This window comes from Balaenoptera physalus, assembly GCF_965194825.1.
Source record: "Balaenoptera physalus genome assembly, chromosome: 1".
Taxonomy (NCBI): Eukaryota; Metazoa; Chordata; class Mammalia; order Artiodactyla; family Balaenopteridae; genus Balaenoptera; species Balaenoptera physalus.
The window spans coordinates 188,764,080-188,784,134 of record NC_138882.1 but is presented as its reverse complement, the minus strand read 5'-3'; the positions used below and the strand labels follow the sequence as shown (position 1 = coordinate 188,784,134).

Genomic DNA, 20,055 nt, shown 5'->3' with positions numbered 1-20,055 from the left:
GAGGTGCCACTTCCGTGACAATGGAGCTGCCGTATCATCACCGGCAACTGCTTATCCCAAGGACTGCTTGATAGGTAAGGAAAATAACCCCCTGTTTATTGATACCACTAGAGTTGGATTTATTGGCATATTATTTGCAGCTGACACAGTAATCAATGCCATGCCTTTGAAGGAGATCCCTTGGTTAGTAATGTGTAGGCAGAGAAAACAGTGTGGCCGTGATCACGGTTTGGAGTTAAAGCAGAGAGTAGGAAGCCCGAGGGAAAACTGAGCTATCTCCGAAAGGGAGGTAGCAGAAATCCAGGAGCGCGTGGCGAAGGAGGCTTCGGGTGGGGAGGGCTCCCCGCACAGCTCCTCCGGGCGCGGTTCCCGCGCGGCCCCGCCCCGGTCCCGCCTCCCCGGCCACACATTTACCTCCCGGGTCCCCACCGCCCAGCGCCAGTGCCGCCCCAGCCCCGCCATGCCCGCCGACCTCAGCGGCACCTGGAACCTGCTCAGCAGCGACAACTTGGAGGGCTACATGCTGGCCCTAGGTAGGGCCGGGGGCCGTGCGGGGGCCTCGGGCTCCGGCCGCGCGTCCGGCTCAGGGCGGAGGAGGCCGGGCTGGCCTGTGGGTCAGTCTCCCTGTCTCCCCTCACCCTCGTCCGTCCGTCCGTCCGTCCCCCCGTCTGCCTGAGGATCCACCGGTTCCCCCGCTTCCCCACCCCCGTCCATCCTCCGTCTCGCTGTCCGTCCGTCTGACCGTCGGTCTCCCACCCCCGTCCGTCTGTCAGTCCTCCAGTCGGTCTGCCTGTCCCCCCATCCTTCGGTCTCCCCCATCCCCTTGCCCCCCACCCGCCTGCCCATGTCCCGGTCCCTCCCGTCCTCCCTCCTGTCCGCCGTCCGCCCACCCGCTCCCCGTCCTTCTTTCTCCCCCGTCCGCGAGTCTCTCTGCCTGTCCTCCTGTCTGTCCGCCGGTGCCCCGTGCGTCTCTACCCCGCGGCCGAGGCTCCTGTCCTATCGCGGACTTCCAAGCAGGCGGGGGCGCGGGTGGCATGGGCCCACGTCGCTGGGAGGCTCGGGGACACGATGGGGGTCCACCCGGGTGAGGGGGCGCCCCGGCCCAAAGCCCCTCCCGGGAGAACCTCGCTGCGCAGCCGCTTTAACGCGAGGCTCCGGGCGGTGACTCTGGGATTCCGCGAGTCCAGGGGCCGTCCCGGGGAGGTCCCGGCCGGCAGCACCGGCATCACCTGGAGCTGGTCCGGGACGCGGATTCCCGGGCCCCAGAGGACCTTCCCCAGCCGGTCTCCGGCCGCGCCCGCGCCCCCAGGTGACTCTGGTGCCCGGTGGAGTTCGGGACCTACGTTTGAAATCTTTACTTTTCTGGCTTCTCCTAACCTCGAGGGCTTGAGGGGGGTCAAGAAACCCAGACCCCTTCGAGGCCACTACCCCGTCCCCCCCACCCCGGGGCCCAATTCCAGCCGGAAGGACTGTGGGTGGGCGCCTGGAGGGGTCGCTTCCACCGCCCCCGGCCCGGCTTGGGCTCCGGCGCTCTAGGCTCGGAGGGAAGGGAACGCGGGGGCCTCCAGGGTGCGTAGGGGGGCGGTGGGGCCCCGGCCAATGACCTTGCTTGCCAGAGGACCTCGAGAGTTTATTTCCTGTCGGGACTGTAGAACGCCTCCCTTCTGTACCGATTCTTAGTTCGTCCTGCCCTTAGTTTAATTCTTCAGACTTGATGGTTCAGAGTAGGTTCACACCTACTCTGTGCCAAGCACTTTCGCCTAAATGACACCCATCAGGGGCGCTATTGACAGCTGGGCCAGAGTTGCTGGGAGTCTAGGGGGCTGGGGGCTGCTCTGGCTCCGCCTCCTCATTATCTGACCTGGGCCTCAGTTTCTCCATCTGTAAACTGAGAGCAGGGGGGGTCCATTTTTTTTTCTTTTTTCTTTTAATTGTGCTAAAATAAATATAACATAAAATCGGCCATTTTAACCACTTTGAAACGTACGATTCTGAGGCTCCCGTGTGTTTTTAAGATCTCCCAGCATATGGTAAGATTCTCCCCTCCCTTTCTCACACTAAGTAGGGAAGTCTGGAACTTCTCAAGCTAAATCTGATTCATACTGACACAAAACCTCATAGGCAAGGAAAAAGTATTTTTCCTCTACCCATTTTAGGTTCATTGGCTGGGGGCCCTGTAAATTAGACTAAAAAAGACAGAGTAGGGACTTCCCTGGTGGCCCAGTGGTTAAGAATCCGCCTGCCATTGCAGGGGAGATGGGTGCAAGCCCTGGTCCGGGAAGATCCCACAAGCCGCGGAGCAGCTAAGCCCTGTGCATCACAACTACTGAGCCTGCGCTCTAGAGCCCGCGTGCCACAACTACTGAAGCCCGAGTGCCTAGAGCCCGTGCTCCGCAACAAGAGAAGCCACTGCAATGAGAAGCCCGCGCACTGCAACGAAGACCCAATGCAGCCAAAAATTAATTAATTAATTAATTATTAAAAAAAGAGTAACAAGACACAAAGAGAAGTTTGTTAGCACATGCACGGTGAATACACACAGGAACATTCAGTGATGAGCATCTCAGAGTGGTTAGAACTTGGTTATGTGGCATCTTAGCAAAGAGTAATAATTTTGTAGAGAAGTGACAAGACAAAGAAAAGGGCTTTGACTTTCTAGGGGTGGCAAATGGTGGGAAGATAAATAAATACATGGAGGAACTAATGGAAAATGAGAGCTAGTTAGTAAAGTTTATTATGTAAATTCTGATGCCATCTCTAGGCTGATAGGAATCTAGTGTTGTCTCCCTAACTTCTGTCCAACCAGGTACAGAGGTGGGGGGGACACATTTACACAGTTATGTCCTGCTTCTGGGGGAAGGGCAGAGAGTTTTTCTTCTATCTGCTTCCCAATCGTCTTCATTTCAAAATAGTCAGTATGACAAAGTGGCATATCTGAGGGTGGCATATTCTACTACCCTTCACCTGAATCTCATTTCCTCTCTTTCCCATTCATAAGAAGGAATTAATGATGATTTTTCCCAAAGGCAGTAAATCCTGATAATGTTCTTATCTCCTCACCCCCAAATGTGACCATAAGTGCTTTCTTCCCTGGTTTCTCGGGCTAGTATCTGGCTTCTTTATGAAAGATAAAGTGCTAAAGATGGGGAGATGGCTTTGAATTTTGCCTTGCTATGCTTTCTCTTTAACCATTTCCATGGCTGGCATTTATTTATTTATTTATTAGGCTGCGTTGGGTCCGTTGCGGCATGCGGGATCTTTCGTTGTGGTGCGGGCTCTTCGTTGCAGCACACAGGCGTCTCTCTAGTTGTGGCATGCAGGTTTTCTCTCTCTAGTTGTGGCGCACAGGCTCCAGAGGGCCTGGGCTTTGTAGTTTGCAGCAGGGGGGCCTCTCTAGCTGAGGCGCTCGAACTCAGTAGTTGCGGCGTGCGGGCTTACTTGCCCCGTGGCATGTGGGATCTTAGTTCACCGACCAGGGATTGACCCACGTCCCCAGCATTGGAAGGTGGATTCTTTACCACTGGACCACCAGGGAAGGCCCTCCATGGCTTTTAGAGCAAATTTCTTAGAGAAGAAAACAGGGAATGGAGTCAGAGTCAACATTTCAAGTGTGCAAAGACATCTTTTGTTAAGCCTGTCACGTACCGCAAAGCAGCCTTCTGAGTGTTGTAATTAGTGTTTTTCAGATGTGTATTCATGGAATCCTTCACCTGTCCCCAGTACTGTCCTGCTTTTCTTTACGCTCTGCTATGACCCCGTTTGATACTTTCTTTTTCGTGATTTCAGTAGAAGCTTATCAATTATCTGCCACTGTATTAGATCCTAGAGGCCAACAGAGGCTATTTATTTACATTAGCTATATTCATTTATCATCCAACCCATTTCACAAAGGATTAAGCCATAGAGTATTGAGTCAATATCCTGCCTCACTAATCCTTTTTTTACATTTGGTTCAGGTTCCAGAAAGATACTAGATTCAGACAACACATGAACTCTTATTTGCAGTCTGTTTCCCAAAAGAAATATAAGTGTGCTAAGGATGCTGGAGTAGAGGCTAGTTAGTATAACAGAGCACCAAACTGGAAACCCAGATAACTAGCCGCTGATTGTTGGTAATAGAATCAAAGTCATATAACCTCTGAGTTCATTTAGATTCCCCGTCTGTCAGAGGTGGTTGGATCAGGTTTGATATTCTAAAGAGTGTCTAAAATACAAACCAAGGGATCTCTTAGTGTTACCTGAAAACTGGGTTCGCCTCTTGGTGGGTGACCAAGCCAAAGATCAGGAGAAGAAAGGATTTATTATTTCTTGCAGCAAGTAAGGACAACACTGCGGATCTTTCCCAAAGCAGTGTCTCCCTGAATAGCAAAATTGGTGAAGTTTTAAGCTAAGGGTATATGCATATTCATGAAGGGGTTTGAGCAGAGGAGAAGTCAGCGTAGAATTGGGCAGAGTCCAAGCTTTAGTTGATTCACCTCAGGAGGGTCAACACCATCATTCCATCCTCCACCTGGGTGGGGGCCTTAGTTCCTGTGGAACTAAGACTGTATCAGATTGTTCTGTATATTCCTTGAGGAGGAATTGTTACCAAACTCAGGTTCAGCTTCTCCTGCTCAAAAGCCAATACTAAAGAGGCAACTGTTGGTAGAAAGAGAAGTTGCTTTAATCAGAAAAGCTGGCAATCTGGGGAGAACGTGGACTCATGTCCCAAAACCAACTCCAAAGATTATGCTCAGCCATGAAAGTTTTTAAAGGGAAAAAGGGGGAAAAAAATCTCAGTTAATTATTAAGGTAGGAGGTCAGATTCTTCATCATTTTTCCATTGCTTGCAAACCTGCTGACTTCTCCTGATCTTCCTTTGGATGCTATTTTGCCTGTGTGGTCTGCCTGTAAATTTGCTCAGGGAGTTGCTGGGGGTAGAAAACTAGTCATTCTTTACTTAATTCTTCATTCCTACTTCTTTTAATCTAGGGAAAGAATCAACAGGTTAGGCAAGGCATTGTGAACATTTAGTAGAGCATAAGTCAGGAGTTAGGTTAAATGTTACCTAGTGATCTCATTGTCATAATTAAGGTTTAAGGGGAACAGAAATAGGCAAGCAGGAAAGGGACAAAATAGCTGCTTACAGAAGTAGGACTCTGTTTTATTGCTGAGCTATTTTTTCTTGACTGCTTTTCCTTTGTTCCTGAATTACTAAGACCTGCTCAAGGGCACTCAATATGGCCAGGTTTAGATCACAAAAAGTCTAGGCCATGGGACTTCCCTGGCGGTCCAGTGATTAAGACTCTGTGCTTCCAATGCAGGGGGCGTGGGTTCAATCCCTGGGGAACTAAGACCCCACATACCACATGGCATGGCCAAAAACTAAAATAAAATAAAATAAAAATAAAAGGCAACACCAAAAATATAAAAATAAAAATGGCAAGGCTAAAAATGGTTTCTCTTATGTCAAGAAAGCCATGCCTGGTTCTCTTTCTCTGGGGGACCCCCTAACCTATCAGCTTACATTAGCATTTTATACAATAGCTGAAATCAGCCTAAAACCTATTGCCAGTTGCCAAAAACCTGGGAAGAAGATGATTTGGCACACATGGCTATTTGTGTGGCAAACACTCTCCTCTGCCTTCCACGTGTAAAAACATAGACTCCAGGGTCAATGCATTTTTCCTGGGCAAAATAGGGGCTCAGATCCAGATGATTGTAGGGTCTTGTTAGTCATACTCAAGGACCAGCAGAACTCCTTAGAATGCAGACACTTGTGCCTCATCCCAGATCCTGGATCTATGGAATCAGAATCTGCATTCAACCAGATTCTTAGGTGATTCTGAAACTGAGTAGAATCCTGGGGGGCCCTCATGGGTACAAATCCTTTCTGTGTCCCTCCTTTCTTATTTGTAGGAAGTAGGCTTCATTCAGTTTCCTTGACCTTCCCTGAGTTCCAAAGATCAGATTCAAGTTGCTTATCAGGGAAAGGAGGGAATGCAGAAACAAAGGAGGAGCAGTCAAGAAACAATAGTGCAGCCTTGGGGCAGGGTCCTTGTTCCTACTCAAGGAATATACATAACAATACCTTTGAGTTCTTATGCAGGAACTAAGGTCTCCACCCAGGTAGAGGATGGTAACTTCAGACTGAGCACAAGATTCCTAGAACACCACCCTGAAAGTCTGCACACAGTGGAAGATAGCAAAGACTCTGACCCCCTCCCCAAATGATTCTCCCTTTAAAAATGTTTATGGTTGTTTTTTTAAAAAATAAATTTATTTATTTATTTATTTTTGGCTGCACTTGGTCTTCGTTGCTGCACATGGGCTTTCTCTAGTTGCGGCGAGCAGGGGTTACTCTTCGTTGTGGTGAGCAGTCTTCTCATTGCGGTGGCTTCTATTGGTGCGGAGCACGGGCTCTAGGCACTCAGGCTTCAGTGGTTGTGGCATGCAGGCTCAGTAGTTGTGGCTCACGAACTCTAGAGTGCAAGCTCACTCTAGTTGTGAGTAGTTGTGGTGCACGGGCTTAGTTGCTCCGTGGCATGTGGGATCTTCCCGGACCAGGGCTTGAACCTGTGTCCCCTGCATTGGCAGGCAGATTCTTAACCACTGCGCCACGAGGGAAGTCCCCCAGCATCTCTTTTGAGGGGGAAAATTACTCCTTTCTGACTAGGGCTGATCCTGCAACTCCCCAACATGGCTCTGATACTGCTCTTTCCTAGCTTCTGCCAAATTGCAGGGAGAAGAAAGACAATTTGTCCTTTGGACGTTGAAGAAAGTTTGCTTGGGCTCTAAAGTCTGGAGGAGCTAGCTCTGGATCTGGGAGTTCTTGGGGGACCCCACAATAGCAAAGGAAGACCCAAGGTGTGAAGCTCTAGGCAGCAAAGAACCCTGTGCTAATAATGCCTGCAAGGGCTTGACCATCTTGTCTGGACCCCCCTTTAATCCCATGAACATGAGAAGGCAGGGATGTTACCAGCTTGTCCAAGGTCACCACATAAACTGGATTTAAAGCCAGTATCTCTTGGCTCCAAGACCCACGTTGCCTCAAGATTAGAAGTGGCTTTGGGATGAAGGGTTAATGTGAACAGATGAAGTTTAGAAAAGTATATGTTGTGTTGGCCTCTTTGAGATCCTGTCCTAAAATGTGTATGCTCACACACATCCTTGTAATAGGATGTGCATCGTTTAGATTGTCTCTTCCTCCTGCTGGAATGTCTTATTTCCTACTTAAAAATCCAATGGTATGGAAAAGCACGGTTTGACCTGGACAAAAGCCTTATGAGCACTAAAGCCATTTGGCCACTGAGGTCATGGTAAGTGTAGACCTGGCAGAAAATGACCAGAACTTAAGCTAATTTAAATTTTGATCTTTAAAAAGGCCAGCCTTGCAACTGCAAATCTGTTAAGTGACAGTCTTACAATGTGTTAGTGAAACCGAGTGGGGCCTGCGCACGGAGGCCTTCTTTTGTCCACCATTTCTTCTTCTTTTTTAAAAATATTTATTTATTTATTTGGCTGTGTCGGGTCTTAGTTGCGGCATGCACGATCTTTTGTTGCGTCACAGGCTTCTCTAGTGGCGGCGTGTGGGCTCCTCTCTAGTTGTGGTGCGTGGGCTTAGATGCCCCACAGCATGTGGGATCTTATTTCCCCAACCAGGAATCAAACCCGAGTCCCCTGCATTGGAAGGCAGGTCCTTAACCACTGGACCACCAGGGAAGTCCCTGTCCACCGGTTTTTTTAATTAATTTATTTATTTATTTATTTATTTTTGGCTGTGTTGGGTCTTCGCTGCTGCGCGCGCGCTTTTTTTAGTTGCGGCGAGCGGGGGCTACTCTTCCTTGCGGTGCGCGGGCTTCTCTTGCTGCGGAGCACGGGCTCTAGGGCGGGCGGGCTCAGTAGTTGTGGCTTGTGGGCTCTAGAGCACAGGCTCAGTAGTTGTGGCGCACGGGCTTAGTTGCTCCGTGGCATGTGGGATCTTCCCGGACCAGGGCTCAAACCCGTGTCCCCTGCATTGGCAGGCAGATTCCACTGCGCCACCGGGGAAGTCCCTGTCCTGTCCACCATTTCTTGTAGGCAGGACTCCAGCCTCCATGACCTTCCCTGAGTTCCAAAGGGCGATTCCAAACAGTTGCTAATCAAGGGAGGAGCAGCCAAGAAACCACCTGAGGCGAGATTAAAGGGACCTGAGAAGCTCATTAAGATGAGGAGACGACCACCTGAGATGAGGTTAAGGAAGTGCAAGCCCTGCTCGCACCCTGATCTTGTCAGAGACTTCCCCGCCTTTGAACCACTGTTATAAAACCCTTCATCAAATCCTCTGGGGTTGGGACACACAGTTTTTCGAGGCCAAAGCCCGCTGTGTGCCCCTTTGCCTGGCAAAGCAATAAAGCTCTCCTTTTCTACTTCATCCAAAACTCTGTCTCCGGGATTTGATTAGGCACCGGTGCACAGAGAGGCTGAGCTTTCAGTAACAGTAGTACTAATTATAAATTAACTAGCAACAAATCATCTCACTGATGGTAAAAGCATAACTGATGTAAAGTAATTGTCTAAAGTTTGGATTCTTGTTTGGGGTTTTTAAATTTTATTTATTTTTGGCTGTGTTGGGTCTTCATTGCTGCACGCAGGCTTCCTCTAGTTGCGGTGAGCAGGGGCTACTCTTCGTTGAGGTGCGTAGGCTTCTCATTGCAGTGGCTTCTCTTGTGGAGCATGAGCTCTAGGCGGGTGGGCTTCAGTAGTTGTGGCACGCAGGCTCAGTAGTTGTGGCTCGCGGGCTCTAGAGCGCAGGCTCAGTAGTTGGGGTGCACGGGCTTAGTTGCTCTGCGGCATGTGGGATCCTCCCGGACCAGGGCTCGAACCCATAGTCCCCTGCGTTGGCAGGTGGATTCTTAACCACTGTGCCACCAGGGAAGCCCTCTTGTTTGTTTTTGTTCCACATACAGAATAGGGTTTAAGGAAAGTCAGTGATAACTATTTTAAATTTGGCTTGGTCATTTTAATAATCGGATAAATATTTTAAGGGTTTAGCCTCAATGTTTAAACATTGCTGAAAACAAGTAAAGACTGGATCATTTGCATTTCATGATAAAAACTTGAGTTCTAGGTTAAAAAAACTTTAAAAAAATTTTTATTGAAGTATAGTTGATTTACAATGTTATGTTGATTTCTGCTGTAAAACAATGATTGAGTTATATGTATGTATTCTTTTTCATATTCTTTTCCATTATGGTTTATCACAGGTTATTGAATATAGTTCCCTGTGCTATACAGTAGGACCTTGTTTATCCATCCTATATATAATAGCTTGCATCTGCTAATCCCAAACTCCCAATCCTTCCCTCCCCCACTCCACCCCTCTTGCCAGCCACAAGAGGGGTGTGAGTCTATGTCTGTGAGACTGTTTCTGTTTCGTAGATATTTATATTTTAGATTCCACATATAAGTGATATCATATGGTATTTGCCTTTCTCTTTCTGACTTACTTCACTTAGTATGATAATCTCTAGGTCCATCCATGTTGCTGCAAATGGCATTATTTCATTCTAAAACATTTATACTATCATTGAGCTTAGAAATGGGTGGGACTGGGAATTCCTTGGCAGTCCAGTGGTTAGGACTCCGCGCTGTCACTGCCCGGGCTCAATCCCTGGTCACGGAACCAGGATCCCGCAAGCCGCATGGTGAGGCCAAAAAAAGAGAAAAAATTTTTAAGAAGACAAAAGAAATGGGTGGGGGCTAATGAGATGCTGAAGGACCCCTACTCAGGGCTTGGCCACGTTTTCTAGGCTGGAAATGGAAGTATGAGGCGCCCGGCCCTGGGAAGCACAGCTAACCCCTAGTGGCAGTCGTGTCAGGAAAAACCGAATCTGTTAGGGAAACAAATTAAAACAGGGGTCAACTCTGGGACCAAGCTGCCTGCAATGAGGTACGTAAGTCTCTGAAATGAAGATTCCTAAAACTTTATTATACATAATAGGACAATCCCTAAATAGGAGCACCATGCCCTATGACTCAGAATTGTCCAGGGTGACGGGCCAGCATATAGCTGTGGCTGCCTGATCAGGTCAGATCGTGTCACCTGCTCTAAACATTCCGGTGGCTCCCATCTGACTCCATCTTGCTCTGGGTTAAAGTCCGATGGTCCTTATTGTCCCCTCGCATCTCATCTCTAGGTCCCCTCCTCCTCCTCGTTCCCCCTCATTCTGCTCCGGCCACCCCAGGCTCCTGGGTGTTCCTGAGACCATCCTGCACGCCCTTCCTGGGATCCTTGTGACCTCTGTCTTACACTTCTTTCCCTCCAGATCTGCACAGCTTACAGCTCACTTCGTCATCTCCCTCAGCTCTGGCTGAAATGGCACTTGGCTTCCCTATTTAAAATAGCAACCCTGTTTGGGTTATTTGTATGGAAATATGTTAATATAAATGTTTCAGACATTACATGAAATTTCTAAAAATCTTATATGTTCTGGTATAATGTTATAAGTCATAATTCTAGTTATTACTTTAAAATGTATTTTAAAAAAAATAGCAACCCTGTGTCCTCAAGTCCATTCTCTACATCTGCGTCTTTATTCCTGTCCTGCCCCTAGCTGGGATGAAGTGAGAGAGTGACATGGACTTATATATACTACCAAATGTAAAATAGATAGCTAGTGGGAAGCAGCTGCATAGCACAGGGAGATCAGCTGGGTGCTTTGTGACCACCTAGAGGGATGGGATAGGGAGAGTGGGAGGGAGACACAAGAGGGGATATGGGGATATATGTGTACATATAGCTGATTCACTTTGTTATAAAGCAGAAACTAACACACCATTGTAAAATAATTACACTCCAATAAAGATGTTAAAAATAAATAAATAAATAAATAAATAAATAAATAAATAAATAAAATAAAATAGCAACCCTTACCTCTAGTACATAATGGGTTGAAAGCCACTTAATGGGAGCTGTCTATACCAAAACGCTGATCGTCTCAGCATTCCATGTTTCGGTGTGCGACTCTTTTTTAAAGCTTATTAAAGATTTCTCAATGTATAGTAGTATTTGCATGATTACAATGTTTTTTTGAGGTGCTTTTTTTCCTCTTTTTTCGTTTTAATTTTTTTCTTTTTTTTCTTGTTTTAATTTTTAAAATTAAAAAAATTTTTTTAAATTATTAATTTTTTGTTTGGCTGCACCACACAGCTTGCGGGATCTTAGTTCCCCGACCAGGGATCGAACCCAGGCTCTTGGCAGTGAAAGCGCCAAGTCCTAACCACTGAACTGCCAGGGAATTCCCTATTTGTTTTTCTTTTTTGTTAGAGGTGCTTTGTTTTGTTTTGTTTTTTTCCCAGTGTTCAGAAACTGTTCAAATGCTGTCTTAATTGGAAGTGTAAATGTATAAAGCAGAAAAAGGCAGCATCGCTGTGACTGAAGCTGGATTGTGGCCTGAGCCCAGCCCCCTTGGCTTCCTCGTCCTCTTGTCAACCTCTGAGGGGATTCCCAGAACTGTCTCTGCCATGCCCAGCTTCAAATCCATCACCTAACACACAGCCAGCCAAATGAACTTTCCCTGAAAGCTGTTCAAGATTTTTTTTTTAAATTTTATTTATTTATTTATTTATTTATTTTTGGCTGTGTTGGGTCTTCGTTTCTGTGCGAGGGCTTTCTCTAGTTGCGGCAAGCGGGGGCCACTCTTCATCGCGGTGCGCGGGCCTCTCACTATCGCGGCCTCCCTTGTTGCGGAACACAGGCTCCAGTCGCGCAGGCTCAGTAGTTGTGGCTCACGGGCCCAGTTGCTCTGCGGCATGTGGGATCTTCCCAGACCAGGGCTCGAACCCGTGTCCCCTGCATTGGCAGGCAGATTCTCAACCACTGCGCCACCAGGGAAGCCCCTGTTCAAGATTTTTAATCAGCCTCTGGAAGGAGATTTGCCAGGATAGCTGACCCTGTAGATCCACTTTTGTCAGGAAACGACGCTGAAATTGTAAAAGCAACACTAGCCATCAAATGCAATGATTTTGAGGACAGCTGCCAAGTTCTTAGCTTTTGCATCTCAAGGAAATGTTGAAATGTCTTCTTTTCTTTCTAAAAAATTATTTTTAAGATATTGACTTTGCCACTCGTAAGATAGCCAAGCTGCTGAAACCACAGAAAGTGATTGAGCAGAATGGGGATTCTTTTACCATCCACACAAACAGCAGCTTCAGGAACTACCTTGTGAAATTTAAAGTTGGAGAAGAATTTGATGAGGATAACAAAGGCCTGGATAACAGAAAATGCAAGGTAAAAATTAAAGTAATAACACAGGCTTTTAGTTTTGCAAGGTTACCTTGGCACCTTCCCTAGTAATACCTGAGGATGTTGCTAGAGCAAACCAGTATTTTCTCCCATCCCTCATGCAGAGCTTGGTCATCTGGGACAATGACAGACTCACCTGTGTGCAGAAGGGGGAAAAGAAGAACAGAGGCTGGACCCACTGGATTGAAGGGGACCAACTCCACCTGGTACTCACCCTGTTTTGTCTTTTTTTAAATTTTATTGAAGTATAGTTGATTTACAATGTGTTAATTTCTGCTGTGCAGCAAAGTGGCTCAGTTATATATATATTCTTTTTTATATTCTTTTCTATTATGGTTTATCCCAGGACATTGAGTATAGTTCCCTGTGCCATACAGTAGGACCTTGTGGTCTATCCATTCTATATGTAATAGTTTGCATCTACTAACCCCAAACTCCCAGTCCATCCCTTCCCTCCCCCCCACCCTTGGCAACCACAAGTCTGGTCTCTATGTCTGTGAGTCTGTTTGTGCTTCATAAATAGGTTCATTTGTGTCATATTTTAGATTCCACGTATGAGTGATATCATGATATTTCTTTTTCTCTGTCTGACTTACTTCACTTAGTATGATAATCTGTAGTTGCATCTGTGTTGCTGCAAATGGCATTATTTTGTTCTTTTTTATGGCTGAGTAGTATTCCATTGTGTGTGTGTGTGTGTGTGTGTGTGTGTGTGTGTGTGTATCATCTTCTTTATCCATTCATCTGTCAATGGACATTTAGATTGTTTCCATGTCTTGTCTATTGTGAATAATGCTGCTATGAACATAGGGGTGCATGTATCTTTTTGAATTATAGTTTTGTCTGGGTATATGCTGAGAAGTGGGATTGCTGGATCATATGATAATTCTTTTTTTGTATTTATTAATTTATTATTATTATTATCAATTTTGTTCCTTTTCATGGCTGAGTTATATTCCATTGTATATATGTACCACATCTCCTTTATCCATTCATCTGTTGATGGGCATTTAGGTTGCTTCCATGACCTGGCTATTGTAAACAATGCTGCAGTGAACATTGGGGTGCATGTGTCTTTTTGAAGTATGGTTTTCTCTGGGTATATGCCCAGTAGTGGGATTGCTGAGTCATATGATAATTCTATTTTTAGTTTTTTTAAGGAAACTGCATACTGTTCTCCATAGTGGCTGCACCAATTGACATTCCCACCAACAGTGTAAGAGGGTCCCGTTTTCTCCACACCCTCTCCAGCATATGTTGTTTTTAGACTTTTTAATGATGGTCATTCTGACTGGTGTGAGCTGGTACCACATTGTAGTTTTGATTTGCATTTCTCTAATAATTAGTGATGTTGAGCATCTTTTCATGTGCCTATTGGCCATTTGTATGTCTTCTTTGGAGAAATGTATATTTAGGTCTCTGCCCATTATTTTGATGGGGTTGTTTGTATTTTCTTGTTGAGTGTTCTTATTTTTGATGAGATTATTAAAGAAAATGTTAAACAGGAAACCATGACCAGCAATCCTACCATCCCAACTCACTGTTTTCAATTTGGTATCTTACCATCCAGTCTGTTAGAATATTCTGCCTTTTCATTCAATAGGAAAATATATCCCAGGTTTCTAAATAATTTCCCTACTGAATTCATCATGTAGAAATTGAATACATATAATAACATAGCAAACTGGCTGCATAGTATTCCATCAGGTTCATGAACTCTCATATTAGTAAAACATTTTCTTAATTTCAATGTCCAGGAATATTTCAGGGTGTTTTCAGCTATTTCTTATCTTAAATTCACATAAACAGACCTCTTTGCATGCATGGATTTATTCCCTTGGGAAGAATTCACAGAGAGGATCAGTGTTGTCAGAGACATCATTGCCTCCTGCTACTTTGTTGCCTTACTCGCTTCTAAAAGGGTATATCAATTTCTTATGCCACCAGCACTTCAAGACCATACAAATTATAGCTCAACCTAATCAATAATTTCTAAATATAATCTAGAGGGTATAAAGTTGTACATCAAGGCTTAATTATGGCTCTTAAAATGAGAATTTCTTCCTGCCATACAGGTATGTTACAATGGCTTATTTTTTTTAATTAATTAATTAATTAATTACGGCTGCATTGGGTCTTCATTGCTGCGCACAGGCTTTCTCTAGTTGCGGTGAGCAATTACTCTTTACTGTGGTGCGCAGGCTTCTCATTGCAGTGGCTTCTCTTGTTGTGGAGCACGGGCTCTAGGTGCACGGGCTTCAGTAGCTGTGGCACGTGGGCTCAGCAGTTGTGGCTCGCGGGCTCTAGAGCGCAGGCTCAGTAGTTGTGGCGCACGGGCTTAGTTGCTCCACGGCATGTGGGATCTTCCCAGACCAGGGCTCGAACCCACGTCCCCTGCATTCGCAGGCGGATTCTTAACCACTGCACCACATTTTTTGAGTGATGATTTTGTGTGTGATTACTTAGCTAAATCCTTTGAGTGCATTTTCTCACTTAGTCTTCAAGACAATCCTGTGAAAGGGACACTATTTTTCCCATTTACAAATGAAGAGATTGAGATTTAGAAATTCCCCAAGGTTGCAGAGTAGAGTTTCAAATCTAAGTCTGACAAGAATGTGTACTTTCAAATCTATGTTTTTTTAAGTCTCAACGTACATGTGAAATCTAGGTGAGATCCATGAAAACAAAATGAGAGCACTCATCTTAAAGTTGGATATGGGTGGTATTTGAGAGTCTGGGGAGTCTTTGATTACAAAGACATTGAAGATATTTTGATTCTTAGATTGATAAATCTCACACTCTTCTGGAAATAAAAACAAAGTTAAGAAACTTGCCATCACAAAAATGTAACATGAAACTACAAAGAAAACACAAATTTGTTTGAGGATTCAGATTAGTTGGCTGTAAGAAGTAATGTTCAAACTGCATGCATCCTTCTTTGGCATAGCCAAGAACTCTGCCTAAGCAGAGGATAGAAGGACCCTTGCTCTAAGGATACTCTTGGGATGATTCTTACAAGCTGTGATACAATAAAAATAAATATTTGAACAATCCCATTCACCACTGCAACAAAAAGAATAAAATATCTAGGAGTAAGCCTACCTAAAGAGGTAAAAGACCTGTACTCAGAAAACTATAAGACACTGATGAAAGAAATCAAAGATGACACAAACAGATGGCGAGATATACCATGTTCTTGGATTGGAAGAGTCAATATTATGAAAATGACTATACTACCCAAAGCAATCTCCAGATTCAATGCAATCCCTATCAAATTACCCGTGGCATTTTTTACAGAACTAGAACAAAAAATCTTAAAATTTGTATGGAGACACAAAACACCCCAAATAGCCAAAGGAGTCTTGAGGGGAAAAAACGGAGTTGGAGGAATCAGACTCCCTGACTTCAGACTATACTACAAATCTACAGTAATCAAGACAGTATGGTACTGGCGCAAAAGCAGAAATATAGATATATGGAACAGGATAGAAAGGCCAGAGATAAACCCACGCACCTATGGTCATCTAATCTATGACAAAGGAGGCAAGGATATACAATGGAGAAAAGACAGTCTCTTCAATAAGTGGTGTTGGGAGAACTGGACAGCTACATGTAAAAGAATGAAATTAGAACACTCCCTAATACCATATGCAAAAATGAACTCAAAATGGATTAGAGACCTAAATGTAAGACCAGACACTGTAAAACTCTTAGCAGAAGACATAGGAAGAACACTCTTTGACATAAATCACAGCAAGATCTTTTTTGGTCCACCTCCTAGGGTAATGGAAATAAAAACAAAAATAAACAAATGGGACCTAATGAAACTTCAAAGCTTTTGCAAAGCAAAGGAAACTACAAACAAGACGAAAAGACAACCCTCAGAATGGAAGAAAATATTTGCAAATGAATCAATGGACAAAGGATTAATCTCCAAAATATATAAACAGCTCATGCAGCTTAATATTAAAAAAGGAAACAACCCAATCAGAAAATGGACAGAAGACCTAAATAGACATTTCTCCAAAGAAGACATACAGATGGCCAAGAAGCACATGAAAAGCTGCTCAACATCACTAATTATTAGGGAAATGCAAATCAAAACTGCAATGAGGTATCACCTCACACCAGTTAGAATGGGCATCATCAGAAAATCTACAAATAACAAATGCTGGAGAGAGTGTGGAGAAAAGGGAACCCTCTTGCACTGTTGGTGGGATGTAAATTGATAACACCACTATGGAGAACAATATGGAGGTTCCTTAAAAAACTAAAAGTAGAACTACCATATGACCCAGCAATCCCACTACTGGGCATATACCCTGAGAAAATCATAATTCAAAAAGACACATGCACCCCAATGTTCATTGCAGCACTATTTACAATAGCCAGCTCATGGAAGCAACCTAAATGCCCATCGACAGACGAATGGATAAAGAAGTTGTGGTACGTATATGCAATGGAATATTACTCAGCCATAAAAAGGAACAAAATTGGGTCATTTGTAGAGACATGGATGGATCTAGAGACTGTCATACAGAGTGAAGTAAGTCAGAAAGAGAAAAACAAATATCATATATTAACGCATATATGTGGAACCTAGAAAAATGGTACAGATGAACTGGTTTGCAGGGCAGAAATTGAGACACAGATGTAGAGAACAAACGTATGGACACCAAGGGGGGAAAGTGGCGGGGGTGGGGGTGATGAACTGGGAGACTGGGATTGACATGTATACAGTAAGATGTATAAAATGGATGACTAATAAGAACCTGCTGTATAAAAAAATAAATAAGATAAAATTCAAAAAAAATAGAGTATACAAAAATCAATCAATCAATAAATAAATTTGGTCTTTGTACCTGGTTCCTAAAACCCCTGGAATCTCAGAGTAATGAGGGTGTCTTCTGTGTGCTAATGAGATGACTGATGGCTGGGGATCCTAGATAGCTTCGGGATGGGGGCTGGTCCCAAGAAAGATCAAGGAAGGATTAGCAGGCTGGAACTCTCATCGCAGCCCCTGAGCTTGGGTGAGGGAAGAGCATCTGGAGATTCAGTTAATGACCAATGGCCAATGATTTAAGCTATCATGCCTGTGTAATGAAACCTCCATAAAAACCTCTACATAAGGGGGTTCAGAGAGCTTCCTGGTTGGTAAAGACATAGAAGTGCTGGAAGGGTAGCCCTCCTGGAGTTCTGCCCGCCCTGCCAAATGCCACCCCCACCGCCCCACTCCCCGGGATACCTTCTCCTATGCATCTCTTCCGTTTGGCTCTTCCTGAGTTGCATCCTTTACAATAAACCTGTAAGTGCAAGTAAAGAGTGTTTTTGTGAGCCATTCTAGCAAAGTATTGAACCTGAGGAGGGGGTTGTGGGAATCCCCAATTTACAGTTGTTTGGTCGGAAGTATGGGTGGCCTGGGACTTGTGACTGATGTCTGAAATAAGGGCAATCTCATGAGACTAAGCCCTTGACCTGTGGGGTCTGCACTAGCTCTGGTCCTCAGTGTCAGAACTGAATTAAATTCTTGGCCATCCAGCAGTGGATAAGACTCCACGCTCCCAATGCAGTGGGCCTGGGTTCGATCCCTGGTCAGGGAACTAGATCCCACATGCATGCCGCAACTAAGGAGCCCTCCTGTCGCAACTGAGGAGCCCACATGCTGCAACTAAGGAGCCTGCCTGCCGCAACTAAGACCTGGTGCAACTAAATAAATAAATATTTTTTAAAAAGAGAAAGAAAGATACAAGTAAAAGTGAAAATTTAAAAAAAGAAAAATTCTTGACCATCCAGTTTGGCGTCAGAGGGTTGGAGACATGGGATTGGAAAAGACACCACGTACCTGGTGTCAGAAGTGTTGTGGCTAATAGTAATAGACCACATGCCAACTCATCTTCTTTCGTCTTCCCTTCCTCCCTGCCCCTAGGAAATGTTCTGTGAAGGCGAAGTGTGCAAACAAACGTTCCAGAGAGCTTGATCTGGATCCAACCACAGAGTCCACATGTGGCAGTAGCTTAATGCTGAATTATATTCCAGAATAAACAGGTGTTGATCTGTCCTGGTTTCGTGGATGGGGCCTTGTGGTCGGAAAGATGTCACATCCTGTACCAGAAGCCATTTGGATTGTGAGAAAACATCTCAGCTTCAATAAACCTGTCCAATGATTATGACTTTTTCCTTCTAAATTTAGCATATCCTTATTTTCAGAAATATTTGGAAGCCTTCTAGGCACACCACTGACACACCAATGAACAAGTTTTAATTCCCGTCTTCCAGGTCTAGTGAGGAAAATGGAGGAAACAAACAGTCTGATCAGTGGTGAGAAGTATAGGCAGCTTTGAGAGCTCAGGAGGGGCAAACCTGACATCTGGGGATGGGCAAGTGGTGGCAGGGGTCTGCGGTATTTCTGGAGGTGCTCCTTAAGCTGGGACCTGAAGCATAGGTAAGCAGGAAGCATTCTAGGCAAAAGTTGGAGGGATGTTTGAAGAACTGAAAAGATTGCTATAGCTGCAACTTAGGGTGTATTGGGTGGGGTGGGGAGGGGAGAGATGGTAGGGGAAACTGACATGACAGTCAGGGGCCCTACTATGAAGAATCTTGAATGCTAGGGTAAAGAGGTGAGATTTTTGTCCCCAAGGTAATAGGAAGATGGTGATGGGTATTAAGCAGATATGCACAATTAGGTTGGCTCAAAGGAAGTAACTCTGAATGCAGAGGGAAGAAAGATTGTGGCTGGGGGATGCAAATCAGGAGGCAGTTTGGAAAGCCCGGTGGAAATCACAGTGTGAGGTGACATTATTCGGGATCACCTGGAGCCCAGATCTCAAATACGGGAAAAGGACTCCTGGGACTGGAGAGAAGTAACCAATTATTAAGGAGGCAGAATCTATAGTCCAAGGTGATGGATGAGATCTAGGGATGCTGGCAGGGGGAAGAATCAAGGGAGGTGCTTTCTTTTGTTTCAGGCTGCTATAGGAAGGGTGAGGCCCATCAGAAAGAAGGTAACACAAGCAGAAGAAAGAAGTGGAGTCAGAACTTCAGATTCTGAGGTGCCTGTGCCGGGTGAAAGCCAGGCTGCCAGGAGACAATGGATAGATGGGTCCGGAGACACGCACAAGTTGTTGAGCATATAAACTACACATATGGATGAAGTCTGTGCCCATAGGAGCTTACCATCTGCTGGTGATGACAGAAATCCGGGACATTATGTTTAAAGTGAGAAGAGAGAAACCCGAGGTACAAACCCCACAGCCCCAGGACCAGAGGGGCTGGAAAAACAGGGAGGCATCAGGAAAGCAAAGGAAGGAAACATTCAGGCTTGAGGGAGTGTTCAGTGCTCTCTGAGATGCCCAAGTTATCCATAAGGCGAGGTGCAGGATTTTGCCATCTTGGTGAGGATTGTTTAGAAGCACATCTGGTACTGAAGCAGCATGCGAAGGGTTTTGGAACCAGCAGAGGCAAAGGGGTACAGACAGTGAGAAGCAGAAGTGACGTGGTGGTAGTTTCAGGGAGTCTTGGAGGGGAGCAACTTGGCGAGATGGATGGAATTTATGGACCATAGAATCTGTGCCAGATGATAAGGCAAGTCAGGGAAGGACTCACGGCCACTGAGTACTCACCACGTGCTAGGCTGTAAGCTGGGCTTTAGGGATTCCGTGGACAACAGCAGAGGAAAGGTCTGTGCCCATAGGAGCTTACCATCTGCTGGTGATGACAGAAATCTATAGGAAGTTAAAGTCTGAGTATCAGATATAGCTCTTGTTTTAAGTGTGGACGAAAAATGTGGCCTG

At 45.2% G+C, this 20,055-nt stretch overlaps 1 protein-coding gene across 1 annotated transcript; it reads left to right on the top strand.

Annotated features, from left to right (window-relative positions):
• The first annotated feature begins 389 nt into the window (after window positions 1-389).
• RBP7 (retinol binding protein 7) lies at window positions 390-18,430 on the top strand. Its single transcript, XM_082461589.1, has 4 exons — window positions 390-533; window positions 12,072-12,250; window positions 12,370-12,471; window positions 18,192-18,430. The coding sequence occupies exons 1-4, from the start codon at window positions 461-463 to the stop codon at window positions 18,240-18,242; spliced, it is 405 nt and encodes a 134-aa protein (XP_082317715.1). The 5' UTR covers window positions 390-460; the 3' UTR covers window positions 18,243-18,430.
• The last annotated feature ends 1,625 nt before the right edge of the window (window positions 18,431-20,055 follow it).